The sequence below is a fragment of the Ischnura elegans genome, chromosome 4 (assembly GCF_921293095.1).
Source record: "Ischnura elegans chromosome 4, ioIscEleg1.1, whole genome shotgun sequence".
NCBI lineage: Eukaryota > Metazoa > Arthropoda > Insecta > Odonata > Coenagrionidae > Ischnura > Ischnura elegans.
In genome coordinates this window covers 88555755-88569239 of record NC_060249.1, presented here as the reverse complement: position 1 = coordinate 88569239, position 13485 = coordinate 88555755, and the positions used below count along the sequence as shown (strand labels likewise).

General features: G+C 36.5%; 1 protein-coding gene across 2 annotated transcripts in view; it reads right to left on the bottom strand.

Annotated features, from left to right (window-relative positions):
* Positions 1-13485, bottom strand: part of LOC124157749 (leucine-rich PPR motif-containing protein, mitochondrial) — a 53678-nt gene that overhangs the window by 24518 nt on the left and 15675 nt on the right. For both annotated transcript variants that reach the window (XM_046532747.1, XM_046532748.1), the window contains exons 10-15: positions 12607-12810; positions 12295-12398; positions 9146-9316; positions 8371-8502; positions 6546-6744; positions 6067-6280 (exon numbers count right to left, since the gene is read on the bottom strand). In XM_046532747.1, the coding sequence (XP_046388703.1) occupies positions 6067-6280; positions 6546-6744; positions 8371-8502; positions 9146-9316; positions 12295-12398; positions 12607-12810 (1024 nt within the window). The remainder of the gene's footprint in view (positions 1-6066; positions 6281-6545; positions 6745-8370; positions 8503-9145; positions 9317-12294; positions 12399-12606; positions 12811-13485) is intronic.

Here is a 13485-nt window from a genome sequence, read left to right as displayed (position 1 = left end):
CTCTTCCATCGGGAGTCCGGGACGTCAATTTCTAGCAATATTGACGAACATCACTCCATGCGCGACAATGTTAGGTGAAGGAGACAGCTAATTAGTTGATACGCGGTAGAGTAATGAAATTTTTTACCGTCGCCGCCGCATTCTGAAGTAGTTCGCCCAGCATTCCCACTAGGAAATCACATAGTTTTGCAGACCTAGCGTTTCTTTGTGCCCTCAACAAAGTTTTTCTACGGAGCTCTACGAGCATTGTCTCTAAGAGAAAGGGAATTCAACGAAATTTTCAAAATTACGCTCAATTTCTTGTTTATTTTTTGCAATAGTCACGTGTTTATTTATTTTTTATAATCTTTAACAAGTCATACGTTATACGAATGATAAATCAATTTTCTAAAATATATTATAAGGAGTATTTTCAATTATTTGCCATAAAATATGAAAACATACGAAAATTACTTAATTAATTATAAGTTGATGATGGATTCGACAAATAAAACACGGCGGCTGCTTGACATTACCACATTCCGAGGAATTTTCCAAGCCATCGACAAGGGCAGGCAGAAGAAAGATGTAGCAGTGACCTTTGGAATACCATCTATTTTAAACAACCGAGGAAAAACAGAAGAAACTGTATATCTAGGCTGCACAAATAAAAAACACGGGCAGTGAAATAAGAGGATGAAGGAATTATCTTAAGAAATATAAAAGTTGTGTACTTCCCTCCAAACACTACTAGTAAATTACGACCCTTAGACCAGGGAATTATTTCTTTGGTCAAACGGCATTATCGAAAACAGCTAGTGATTTATTTTTTATGGAGAGTGAATAGAGAAAACGACATTAAAAGTGCTCATGGAACATCCTTCAGACCATGCACAGGCTGTGCCTTTCCTCAATTTTTGAGAAATGCTTCGTCAAGGCTGGGATTACGGGTGGTAGCAAACAGGAGGAAAGTGAGATATTTGAGAATGAACCTACAGAGTATGATAAAATCAACAAAATAGTTGACACAAATTCAACATTTGCAGACTTTGTAAATGTTGATAGTGATTTATTCATTTGTTCCCCGCATGAGTTGGAAGATAGTGGTGAAGGAGATGTATATATCTTGCAGGATACAGGAAGAGATGGATTTAGAGGAAGATGTTGGTAATGAGGAATCAGTTACAGTTCCCACCAAAACAGAGGTTGAGGATTTATTGAACATAATTAAATGGTTTTTATTAAGCATGGAGGAATGCGGTCATAATATGATTGTATTCAATAGAATTAAAAACATTATATCAAAAGAGTTTTAAAAAGGTTAAAGCAAACCCAATAACTAATTCCTAAAAAGCCCTCTTGAACAAGTTACTTTTACCTTTGTGTAATCATTAAATTGTTAATATATGTTCACTAATGCATGCATGTATGTTTAAATATATTAATATTATGGTTTATCAATAAAATGGTGCCTACCACTAAAACCTCTCTATAGTGAACCTCCATACATCAAAATGCCCAAATTTTGGTCCCCTTCATTACGATGTAAAGAGGTTTTACTTTTGGAATTTTGCAAGGTACAAATCAATCGCCTGCTAACTTTTGCATCTTAATTTATAGGTCCATTATGCTGTGTATGAAATTTGAAGAAAACTAAACATGTATTTTTGGTGAAAAAATTATAACTTTATCTTGAGTACAAAAGGAGTTATATATTTTTGATTTTCTCAAATATTTTTACCGCACCAGTATTTCAGCCGCTTGCAATTTCGCAGCAGTTTTCCGTGGATTTTTCATTCAACTGTTGGCTAACAGTTCTCAACATCATCCTAAAATCCGCATGGAAAGGTTTTGATGCCGAATTTCTTATAGAAGTAAACCTTTTTATGTTCTTATCTGAGTTTAGCACTTTCTTGAATAATTTATTTTCTATAAAGTTTCCAAGTAGGCATCCGCGGAGATTATGATGATATCTGGTGATTCTTCCGTGTTTATCCATTTTGTCGGACAATATTTTGCCAACGTTCAAGTTGGCTTCCTCAGGTCCACTGAAGTGTTGATGCAGAAACCCAACACCAATGGTGGCGGAACACCAATGGAGTGGACCGACACACAATATTGACTTTGACAACGCCTCTCTTCTGAACAAAGAAGGCCGCTACTACCCGAGAATAATCAGGGAGGCAATTGAAATCGTCACGACAAAGAACTTCAACCGTGAGGACAGCTACAATCTCACCAGCACGTGGAGACACGTCTTCAGAGATCCTGACCAATCAGGGCACACCTCCACAAAAAAGGCGGCAAACGGGGTGTATATAAGATGAACAACTTTCTGCATCAACACTTCGGTGGACCTGAGGAAGCCAACTGGAACGTTGGCGAAATATCGTCCTAAAAAATGGATAAACGCGGAAGAATACCCGGAAAATCACCAGATATCATTTATTTTCTATATTTTATTGGTTTGCATCCGGATTTTAATTCAATTTGAAATCCATTCCCCCCTTAAAAGGCTACTCATCATCATCACTGGTCAAAAATCCTAAGATTGGTTCGTCACATCTCTCCACTCAATTCTCCTATCAGCTAATCTTTTCACACCAACATATTTCTGCTCTTTCACATCCTTCTTCACCTGTTCCATATATTTTGTTTGAGGTCTTTCCATTCCTACCATCCACTTGTCCCTCGACGATTGTCTTCATCAGGCCATCATGTCTCAAGATGTGGCCTATAAGGTTGTTCCGTCTTCTTATTAAGGTTTTCATGAGGCTTCTCTTCTCCCCTACACTTCTTAAGACTTCCTCATTACTAGCTCGGTTGATCCATTTGATCCTCCTCATTCTTCTGTAGCACCACATTTCGAAGGCCGCTATCCTTGCTTTCTTAGTTGCTGTCATAGTCCATGCCTCACTTCCATATAGGAGCACACTCCAAATGTATGTTCTTATAAATTGTTTCCTTACTTCCATATTTAAGTTTCTCGCTGTAAGCAGGCCTCTCTTTTCATGGAACACTCTCTTTGCTTGGGCTACTCTGCTGATAATTTCTTTCTTGCTTCTCCTGTCACTAGTGATCCTGCTTCCCAAATAACAGAATTCATCCACCTTCACAGTGTTTGCTTCCCTATTTTAATGTTAGTCTTGATTTCTTCTCTTCTGCTGCAAACTAATACAGTAAAACCTCTTTACATCGTAATGGAGGTGACCAAAATTTGGGCAATTTGATGTATGGAGGTTCACTATAGAGAGGTTTTAGGGGTAGGCACCATTTTTTCATATCCTTGGGAAATGAAAGGTGCTACTGTCTTTTAAGCCATTATATTAATATATTTGAACATATAGGTATGCATAAGCAAACATATATTTACAATTTAATGATTACACAAAGGTAAAAGTAAATTGTTCAAGAGGCCTTTTTAGAAAATAAATTAGTTAATGGGTTTGCTTAAAATTTTTTTCAAACTCTTTCGAAATAATGTTTTCAATTCTATGAGCACTTTTTAATGTCATTTTCACTATAAATAAATCACTAGCTATTTTCGTTAATGCCTTTTGACCTAAGAAATAATTCGCTGGTCTACATTTTCTCCCAAAATTCGCTGGAATACATTTTATCCCAAACAAACTTTATAACCTTCTACCTGAACAGTTAAGAAATTTATCATCAATTCAACTCTTTAAATTGAATCTCAAAAGATACCTAATTAAAAATACCTTGTATAGTGTTGATGAATATATGAACTATTGTAAAGAAAACATTTGTAAACGTATTCTATGAGCAGTGCTTGTACTTAAAAATTTTATGCTGTGACAAATGTAACTTTCTAAATGTATACTTTTTTATGTGAATGTTACCCATGTTATTCATCAGTGTATTGTATTGACAAAGCCTATACCATTTACTAATCTGTATTGGTTCTCTTGGCTAATAAAACTATTATTATTATTATGAGTTGTAATTTACTAATAGTGTTCGGTGGAAAGAACAATAGTTTTATATTTCTAAACATAATTTCTTCATCCTCGTATTTAACTGCCTGAGTTTTTTTATTTGTGCAGCCTATATATACAGTTTCTTCTGTTTTTCCTCGGTTGTTTAAAATAAATGTGAGTGTGAATGAAGGTATTCGAAAGGTCACTGCCTTCTGCCTGTCCTCGTTGATGGCTAGGAAAATGGCTAATTATGTGGTAATGTCAAGCAGTCGCCTTCTTTTATTTCTCGAAACCATCATCAGCCTATGATTAATTAAGTAATTTTCATATTTTATGGCAAGCAATTGAAAATACTCATTATATCTTTAAGAATTGATTTATCATTCTTATAACATGCGACTTGTTAAAGAATATAAAAAAATAAGTAAACACGTGACTACTGCAAAAAATAGACAAAAAATTGAGCGTAAATTTGAAAATTTTGTTGCATTCCCTCTCTCCAAAATACAATGCACGTAGCGTTCCGAAGAAAAACTCTGTCGAGGGCACACAGAAACGCTAGGCCTACGAAAGGACGTAATTTCCTGGTGAGAATGCTGGGCGAACTACTTCAGAATGCGGCGGCGACGGTAAAAAATTTCATTGCCTTACCGCGTTTCAGCTAATTACCTGTCTCCTTCACCTAACACTGTCGCGCATGGATTGATGTTCGTTCAGTATTGCTAGAAATTGACGTCCCAGACTCCCGATGGAAGTCAGATTTCGCGGTATAAACACGCAGGCAAGACATATGACTGTCGCTAAGCGCAATAAATTTTAAACTACGATCGTTCACGAAAGCATCGAAAAAATTACCTATGCAGTAGTAAGAAAGTGCTACACCGGGAAATATGGGAATAAAATAATTGCGAAACTGAATTTGATTTATTTCTAGTCGCGGAAAATTCATGAAATGTTTTCATTTCAGAAGCGGAAGTAGCAATGCGGTCGAGTAATTCTGTCTCCATGGATGGAAGTGAAGTTAGTTGAAATATTTCCGTCAGTAAGTGATTATAGGCTGCGCTGGTCGCCTCTTTTATTAACTGAACATAGTATGTTGTAGGCACTTACAAGAAAATAAAGCCATCAGTAAAAGAAAGCGAGTGCTATCGCGCGATTTTGACCATGATTCGAGAGAAAACGATGTGTTCCGTCTTCATTTACCGTCACTTAATATATGATTAGGGTAGTTGGATGCCCTAACTAATGGTTAACGTGAAAATTATTAAAGGTGTATAAGAAAAAAATAAGCGTGAAACATTTATCGCTGAAAATCTCATTCCACGTAGGTAATCGCGGCTGCATTAATGGTCTCTAGTTGTCTTGGTACGATTTGCGGAGGTAGTTAGGCCGTCTCGGGGCTGTCTTGTTGGTACGATATATAGAGGTTTTACGAGATAAAGAGGTTCACTATATAGAGGTTTGCCTACAATTTACATGTAAATCTGACGGGACCGGAGGGTTGGTACGAAGTATGGAGGTTTACGATGTAAAGAGGTTCACTACATAGAGGTTTTACTGTATCTTGGTTTTCTTTGTGTTTATTTTCAGTTGATACATATTTACCCCTTACCTTATCCATATTAACCAGAATATTTTTCAAATCCTTCTGTTTCTGCTAAGATGGCTATGTAGTCAGCAAATCTTAGCATGGCAAATCATACTACCCCAGATAGAAGGAAAATGAGTCAAACATGTTCAGAAGTTCATGCTCATTCCATTTCAACATTCCCTGTTTATACCAATTTCCCATTTATTGCCTGCCTCTTCCATGCCTTGTGCTCTCTAAGGAAAACTTGGTGGACCACATTAATAAACCAATAATAATACCAATCAGGAAGAAGGAGGCCTTAAGCTCTCCTTTCATAAGCAAAGACTCTCTGACTATAAGATATGTAATGTAAGACATGCAGAGAATGCCCATATTGAATAGGAGTGTTGAGAATTGCTGACATAAGGCAAGATTTCAAAAGCGAACAAAATTAGGGTGCTTGATTTAAAGACAATCATTCTACCTCCAATTAAAATAAGTAACTTCTATTCTAAGGATTTATCAAGAAAACATTCGTATCTACTGCCTTGCAAGGCTAGAATTCTAAATATCACCAACCTTAGTAAATGAACGTTGACCAATGGACCCATAAGGATATTAGTTGGCTCAATGAAATTTTTCTGCAACAGAGCATCAAAGAGTTTATCTAACTCCTCAACATTCCCAGCTTCAGCAAGGTGATTCAAAATTCTCCAACTGGCAGAGTTATAACCAAAAGATCGCGATTCCATTTTTCTGTCAGAAGGTTGCTCAGAGATGACCTTAAGTGCATCTAAAAGGATCGACAAGAATATTTAAGGGAGCAAGATTAAATGAGTTCAGCAAAATACATTTTGACATGAGTTGTTGGGACTATAAAGTACTTCCGTATGTTTCAAAAACACTTGAGGATACTTAGGGCCACAGATGCATGAGTAAAATAACATATGAAAGTCAGAAGATAACTTGTCTCACTAGTGATTTCCTACATTTATTTTTACTTATGAAGAAATAAATATAAAGTACAGCGGGTAAGTAATATAGAAAATAATAATTACCTTCCAGTCTGTTGGCTTTAACGAGGCATTCAACCAATTTTATTAATTTAAAATCTTCAATTGCAGTCCCTGGAAATACTTCCAACAGTCTCTGATGATACATTAAAGCATCATCCGGCATACCTGATATGGCAAATAGCTCAAGTACCAGGGCATAAGTACCCTCATTGAAAACAAAATCTTTGTCTGCCTCCAGCTCCTGCCAAAGAGAAAATAAAGCTATAACTTACCTCTTCAAGTCACCCCTTTGAATGTAAGCACAAATACATATATATGTAGCTGGCATGGTTCACTGCATGTACATGAAAAGGCCACAACTCCATAACTTTCATCTTTTTGCACCTCAGATTTTTTTCATGATAATTCCCTCCTCACTTCCAGTCTCAATTTTTATTTGCCTGAATTCCCTGACTGTTATGACTAGTGAGGAAAATTAAAATCATCCTCCCCATTAACCAGTGGGTGTAGGGTGGTCTAATTAAGTGAAGGTGCACACATTTTATAAGCCATCCACTAATTTGATGAAAAATTGCTAGAAAAATATTTTTGTAAATTTTCAGATCAATATGGTCACTAGAAGCCATCCCCCATGCATTTTCATGTCTTGGCATGAATGGCCTTCGATTTTTATAGGTTGGGCAACACGAGTAGAAAGAATTTGGCAATAGAATAGCTGACAAAAATAATAGTGAAAGTGTGCACCATGTGTATTTAATTAAAATTCTGCATAGTTATGTACTATTAATACTCAGATGACCACAGCATCATCCAGTAGCTGGTACAACTATGTACCACAAGGGTTATAGTGGCATCAGAACATGATTTGGAAAAACTTTCTCTTTCCAGTTGCTTTGTTTAGCCATACTTTGCCATTATTTTTGGTGAAAGAAGAGAAATTAGGTAGATTATGACTCGAGAGGCCTACTTTACCAAATGTAATGTGGAAATTGATGAGTCTGTAACACAACTCCATATAAAAATTGAATGTATGCACTAGAAAGAAATATGTAGGTGAATTTCAGGAAAAAAATCCCGTTCAGGAAAAAAAAACATACATTGGAACTTGGTTATAACGTCATCAAAGGGACTAGAAGATTTTTAACGTTATATCCGAGTGACGTTATAAAAGAAGCAGCCTTAAATCTGTGTGACACCACAACTTGACATTGCACAAACAAAACACAACTAACGACGTAAAATACAACTGTCAACATACACGATGCTCACACGGAGGTAGGTAGTGATGTGACTGATGATCTACCGTAACTAACGAAACAAACAATACAATACAGTGTGTCTGTGTCAGTGACCTTGTAGAATGTACAGGTGGGAAGAGATAAGACCCAGGTTTGCGGGACAGCCCCCGCTCCCTCCAGACACCAATTAAACAAAAGAGTTGCATCCCGTCACCTGCTCAACGTCCAGCTTGTGATCTGTTTTTGCTTTTGATGTTTCTACACATGGTTTCTATGAACTTTGGGACAAAATACAATCATACTACCACTTTTGCAACCTAAGACCCGCAAAATTTTTGACGCTATACCCGAGCGTCGCAATATTTGTTGATGATATAAACTAGTTTTCATACAACATAAAATGTTCAATTTTGGCTGGTCTGTATAAAATGTGACATTAAACCCGAGTTGACGTTACAGCCAATGCCGTTATAACCAAGTTCCTCTGTATTCACCACCCCGTGGAAGACTGAGCAACACTAGGTTTTAAAAGTATAAACATTTAAGTCTAAAGATGATATGATTAATGATTCACCCAGCAAAATGCATATTAGTATAAAGACAACAAATCTACAGTACAACATAGTTACCTGAAGAATCTTTTTGGCCCCTTCCACATTTCGACTGCGGCAATAAGCTACCAATAACTGTCTTTTAAGCCCACGGGTAGGACTTCCTTTGGATTGTTGAACCATCAAGAGATTCTCCAGATCCTTCACCTCCTAAAATACATAATGGAGCATTAGTCAAAGGAAAATTTCATGACATACTATCCATTAAAAGCCATTAAAAAACAAAAGAATTTCAAATTAAGAAAACTTAAGCTAATAATTAGTGATGCTCAAGAAATGAAAATTTTTCTTAAGCAGCAGAGCATAATGCATATACAACAGATCAATGAAGCACCCCAAATTAACAAACATTTTTCATGCAGAGGAAACAACATAGCTGCCTTTAATGCAAAAATTAATGTTTTGGCATATTTTAACTTATTGCTGATGCAAATATGTATTAGTAGAAGACTCTACAGCATATAATGATCCTTCCAAGACTGCAATTGTCTTTCATTTAGATCACGACATCCAGGAAGGGTAACCTCCTTTTCCAAGGTAAGGCAGATCGTTTCATTATGCCTGTTAAGATTTATCAGAAATTAGGCCATAATTCTTCAATGCCATGCGGCCAGATGATGAATGTATCATTGACATAAAACAGCCATAGCTTGTGTTGTTTGTGGTAAGTAAGTGGCATACTCCATGCCCTTCTTTATTTCCTATTTTCATGTTGAATTACATACTCCTCATATCGCTAGATGATTTCATACCAGTAACATTTAAACTGAAAAATTAATGCTTCATGACTTACCATTGCTTGAGGACGAAAATCCTGCTCAGCTGAGAGATTAATAGGTGTAAGCTCCTCAGATGTAAGTTTTCCCAACAGAGTTGATATTTCTGGAGTAATCTCATTCCCAAGTCTCTCTTGGATCATTTCAGCATGACTTTTGCTGATGCCAAGCCCATAGTTCTGAAGCGCCTGAAATAGTTTTATAGCCCACAGATTGGTATTAGTCATTTTTCAGTCAATCAATATAATACAAAGAGAGCAAAACATTTTGGATACAGCGAAGAAGGAAAAAATTGTTATCCAGTGGTACAGCTCACGTGCAAAGAGATACTAATGAAGCAATTGTATTACACTAAGTCCACGTTTACTGCTTGATTCCAGTACATGAATGCACATGGGAGATACATTCGTGGTTAACTGTGGCAATCGTGAGAAACCCTTTAAATGTGAGAACATATGTATTATGCTTCATCTGTATAATTCAATGACCTAGCCCGACTCAAAGCCATCAACAGCAGGCAAACTCCAATCCCTTTAGACATAAGACGAAATAAAATAGGGCAAAAATCTCCATCTGCATCACTACTCTTGCCTATCAAGTCATCAATTTTTTACATTTTCAGCTCATGACATTATTGCATTTATATTATATATTTATATTATTACAGTGAGTCCTCGTATAACGCCACTTACCGTTCCTGAAAAATGTGACGATAAACGAAATGACGTTAATCGAAGCATAATATCCCATAAGAAACAATGTAAAATGTGAATATCGTCTCCTAGACCTCACAATTCCTACGCGAAAAAAATGTTAGCGTATCATATCTTTGGCATTTTTTACAGTGAGAATGCCAAACTATCGCATAAATACGAGTTCCTGTCTTCATCGACGACAATAGCAGCAGTGACGTAAATCCTTCTCCATTTTTGTATCTTCCAGCATTTGCTTTTCGGCTTCGCTATGGTGGTCGCCCGAGCGAGCGTCGCCTGGGCGTCATCCAAGGTTCTTAGAGTACAGTCTAAGAACCTTGGGCATCATCATCGCTGAAACATCGTTGCAGTTACAGGAACCAAAATTATTGTGAACTCGGCAAAAAAGTGACGGCAAAAACTCCGAGTTCTACACAGAAAAATGCCTTGAAATCACTTTTTATGTTCCTGAACACCATTATGTCAAGTAAAACCTTGCGCACCTACGCAAGAATTCATTTTGCAGAAATTTTTGCTAAAACCGTAATCGCAATTATCAATAAACAACACTGTTTTACACTTTGTATAGACTCTCATATTATAAGACCGAGGTATAGACTGACTATATTACCGCCCACAAAACGAACAACCTGCAACGCCCGCCGCTTCGCCTTTTTTTCGTGCGAAATTTGAAAGACGTGACGTTATCGCGAAGCGTAGGTGCGATAAACGAATGACGGTCTCAAAATTTTCGTGACGTTATCGCGAAATGACGTTAAACGGGGTGACGTAGAACGAGGACTCACTGTATATGCATTTATTTCCTCACAAATGCTAATTTTTGAAGAGAAGATAACAAAAAAGCAGATAAATAAGGCAGATGTATGGAATAAGACTGATAAATTCTATGAAAACATTTCAAATCTCTAAGGCTTCAAGCATTGAAAATCAAAATGTATCCTTTCTATATGAAAGGTTTTCTACTGGTTTTTTCATATCAATAAAAGTTCTTCCAAATACTACGGCAGTAATTGCCCAGCAGATTTAGAATTATCTTTATTGACCTAATAATGTAAATTATGGTCAGCTATACTCATGAAATACACAATAATGCACATACATAATTCATAAATCACCAAGTACACCATATTTTACCATTTACATTTCCTTCCATCACAAGTGGTTTCAAAATTTTTAACTATTACTAAGACTACTCTATACAACACATACATATAAGCAAAGATGGTTCAACATATACTGGAAGGCAACGAAAATAAAATATGGTTAAAAGATCAATACAGCAAAATTCAGTATTATAAGGATATCCCATTCTACATTGTCTCTGATACATGATGAATGAACAGCATCTTTTAATTTTTCATACTCCTTACAAGCACTAAAACAAATTGCAATTAGCACACCATATATCCACTTTCTGAAAGAATGAGTATGGCCAATGTGACATCCAGATGGGCCTTAATATGTAGGACCATGTCAAAAAATGATGACAAAGAAAAAAAAAAAATAGTCAGAGCCTGTACATCTCCAACATTGGCAACAGCTACTCCAAAGACACAACAATGAAGCCGTTCGCAAGCCTGCAACCAAGATTAAAGCCTGCATCTGAATATGAACTGGCCTTCAATGCCTCAGGAGTATACACCATCCTACATGTGGTCATGTCTATTTTGAGGAAACAGGCCATGTCATCGAAGAATGACTGACAGAGCACAAAAGATGAATCTGCTTGTTCTACCCACTGAAATCAGCAGTAGCAGAGCATTGACTGGATTTCAGGCACACAATGAATTCAAGGAACAACATATTCCTTCAGAGATAGGCTGTTAAAGAATTTATGAGGGCCATTTTAATGTAAGACTGTTCTGCTTCTCAAAGGGATTTAGTTTCCATTATTCCTTTTTTGTCTTTGGCCATCGCCATCGCACAGCACATCGCAAGCACATCGCAAAAATTTTGCATGTGCTTAAATATAAATGCACTCGATGGGAAATTTTACTTTTTAATTGCAAATACGTACATATATCATTCTGCTTCAATTTATATTGGATTTAATGATAATAATAATGAAAAATACGAAGATTCAATGCAGAATTAACAATTACTGGGATTGTATCATAAAAGAAGCAATACAAATTAGCCTAGAAGAAAAAACCATCAAAAGGGACAAGACTTCCAGTTAAGCAATAAGTGGAAGAGTATAATCAACCACAACATATGAAAACAAAACCTATCAAGAATCAACCAATCAGTGCTCAGTTGAACAGCTCTAGAGGGTATAAATATTGACAAAAACTTGACCCCATATCCCTTGATGATGATGGCAGATTTAGCCATTGAAACGCAGGAACCATGCACCCAAAAAAATACTTGGAGAGAAACCTGAGAATCATTCCTGTAAATGAAATTCGTATGCATGCAAACATAAATAGAAATAAATGAAAACTTGTACTAACCGGTAGCAGTGAAAGTAGAGTTTCAGAGCGGGTTTGGCGACTGCTAAAACATAAATCCAGTAAGAAACTTCCAACAACTTTACGTGGCAGCCCATCATCTTCACCTATGAAAATGTGAAGAGCAAGGACTTACTCACTTACTTAGGAGCAAAATAAACAAGGACTTATGTAGCAACTAAAGTACTTTTAAAAAAAATCCATAGTTGATGACTCTAATTATCATGATACATATGCTACTGTTTTACATAAATAGTGTGACAACCGAGGGATTTGAAAAATTAAAACAGTAATGACAAAACTAAGACGTTTTACCTGCATTCTCTGGAACTTGGGCAACTTCAACATCGATTTCTTCACCATCTTCATCTTGATTAGCAAATGTTCTCGACCGACCTAGTCCATTTACCACATGGCTCAAAATAGCAGCATAAGAATCATAATCCTTGGTAGAATCCAGAGCAATATTTAAAGGTCTCATCAGGGCTACAGGAGCGTATCGGGATCTATAGCGCTTGGCTGTTTACAAACAAAAAAACATGCGTGTCAGAAAAAATACAATCATATAAAATATACAATATATGGTGAGGCAAAGAAGTCCCTGTTATGGCGTGAGGCATAACTCTTCAGAGAAATGCACCACTAAATTAGGTACTGAAAAGCATTTGGCGTGAACTATTTTATCTGTGACTGCAAAGTAAAAACTGAGAAACAGGGGCCCAATTTAAGATTACCAACCCAATGAATGATGGAGCACCAGCGGAGGGGGCAGAAGGGGCACATGGGAAGATGTTTGCATACATTATTACTTATTATCTACAAAATTTATTGTTTCCTTCATAAAATGTCGGTGTGGCCCATAACTTTTACTTTCAATATTTGCATATTTAAGACTCAGATCAAACTACTTTGCCAAATGAATGCAGACATTCTAATGCAAACTTTAGCAGTAATTGAGTAGTTTTTAATCAATTTTTTTATAACAAATAGCATGGATATGTTTTCAATTTGGAAATCCAACATCCCTGAATTTTAAAGCATACCGGGACTGTGGTGATAACTTTTATGGAAGTCACCCGCAATTCGCAATCGTACCAAAGATCCACAGAGAAAAAATCATCCGCCATCCACAAATATCCACAGGGAAGAATGACGCCTTGGTAGCTTAACTGGCTAAAGCATTCACCTGGAAAT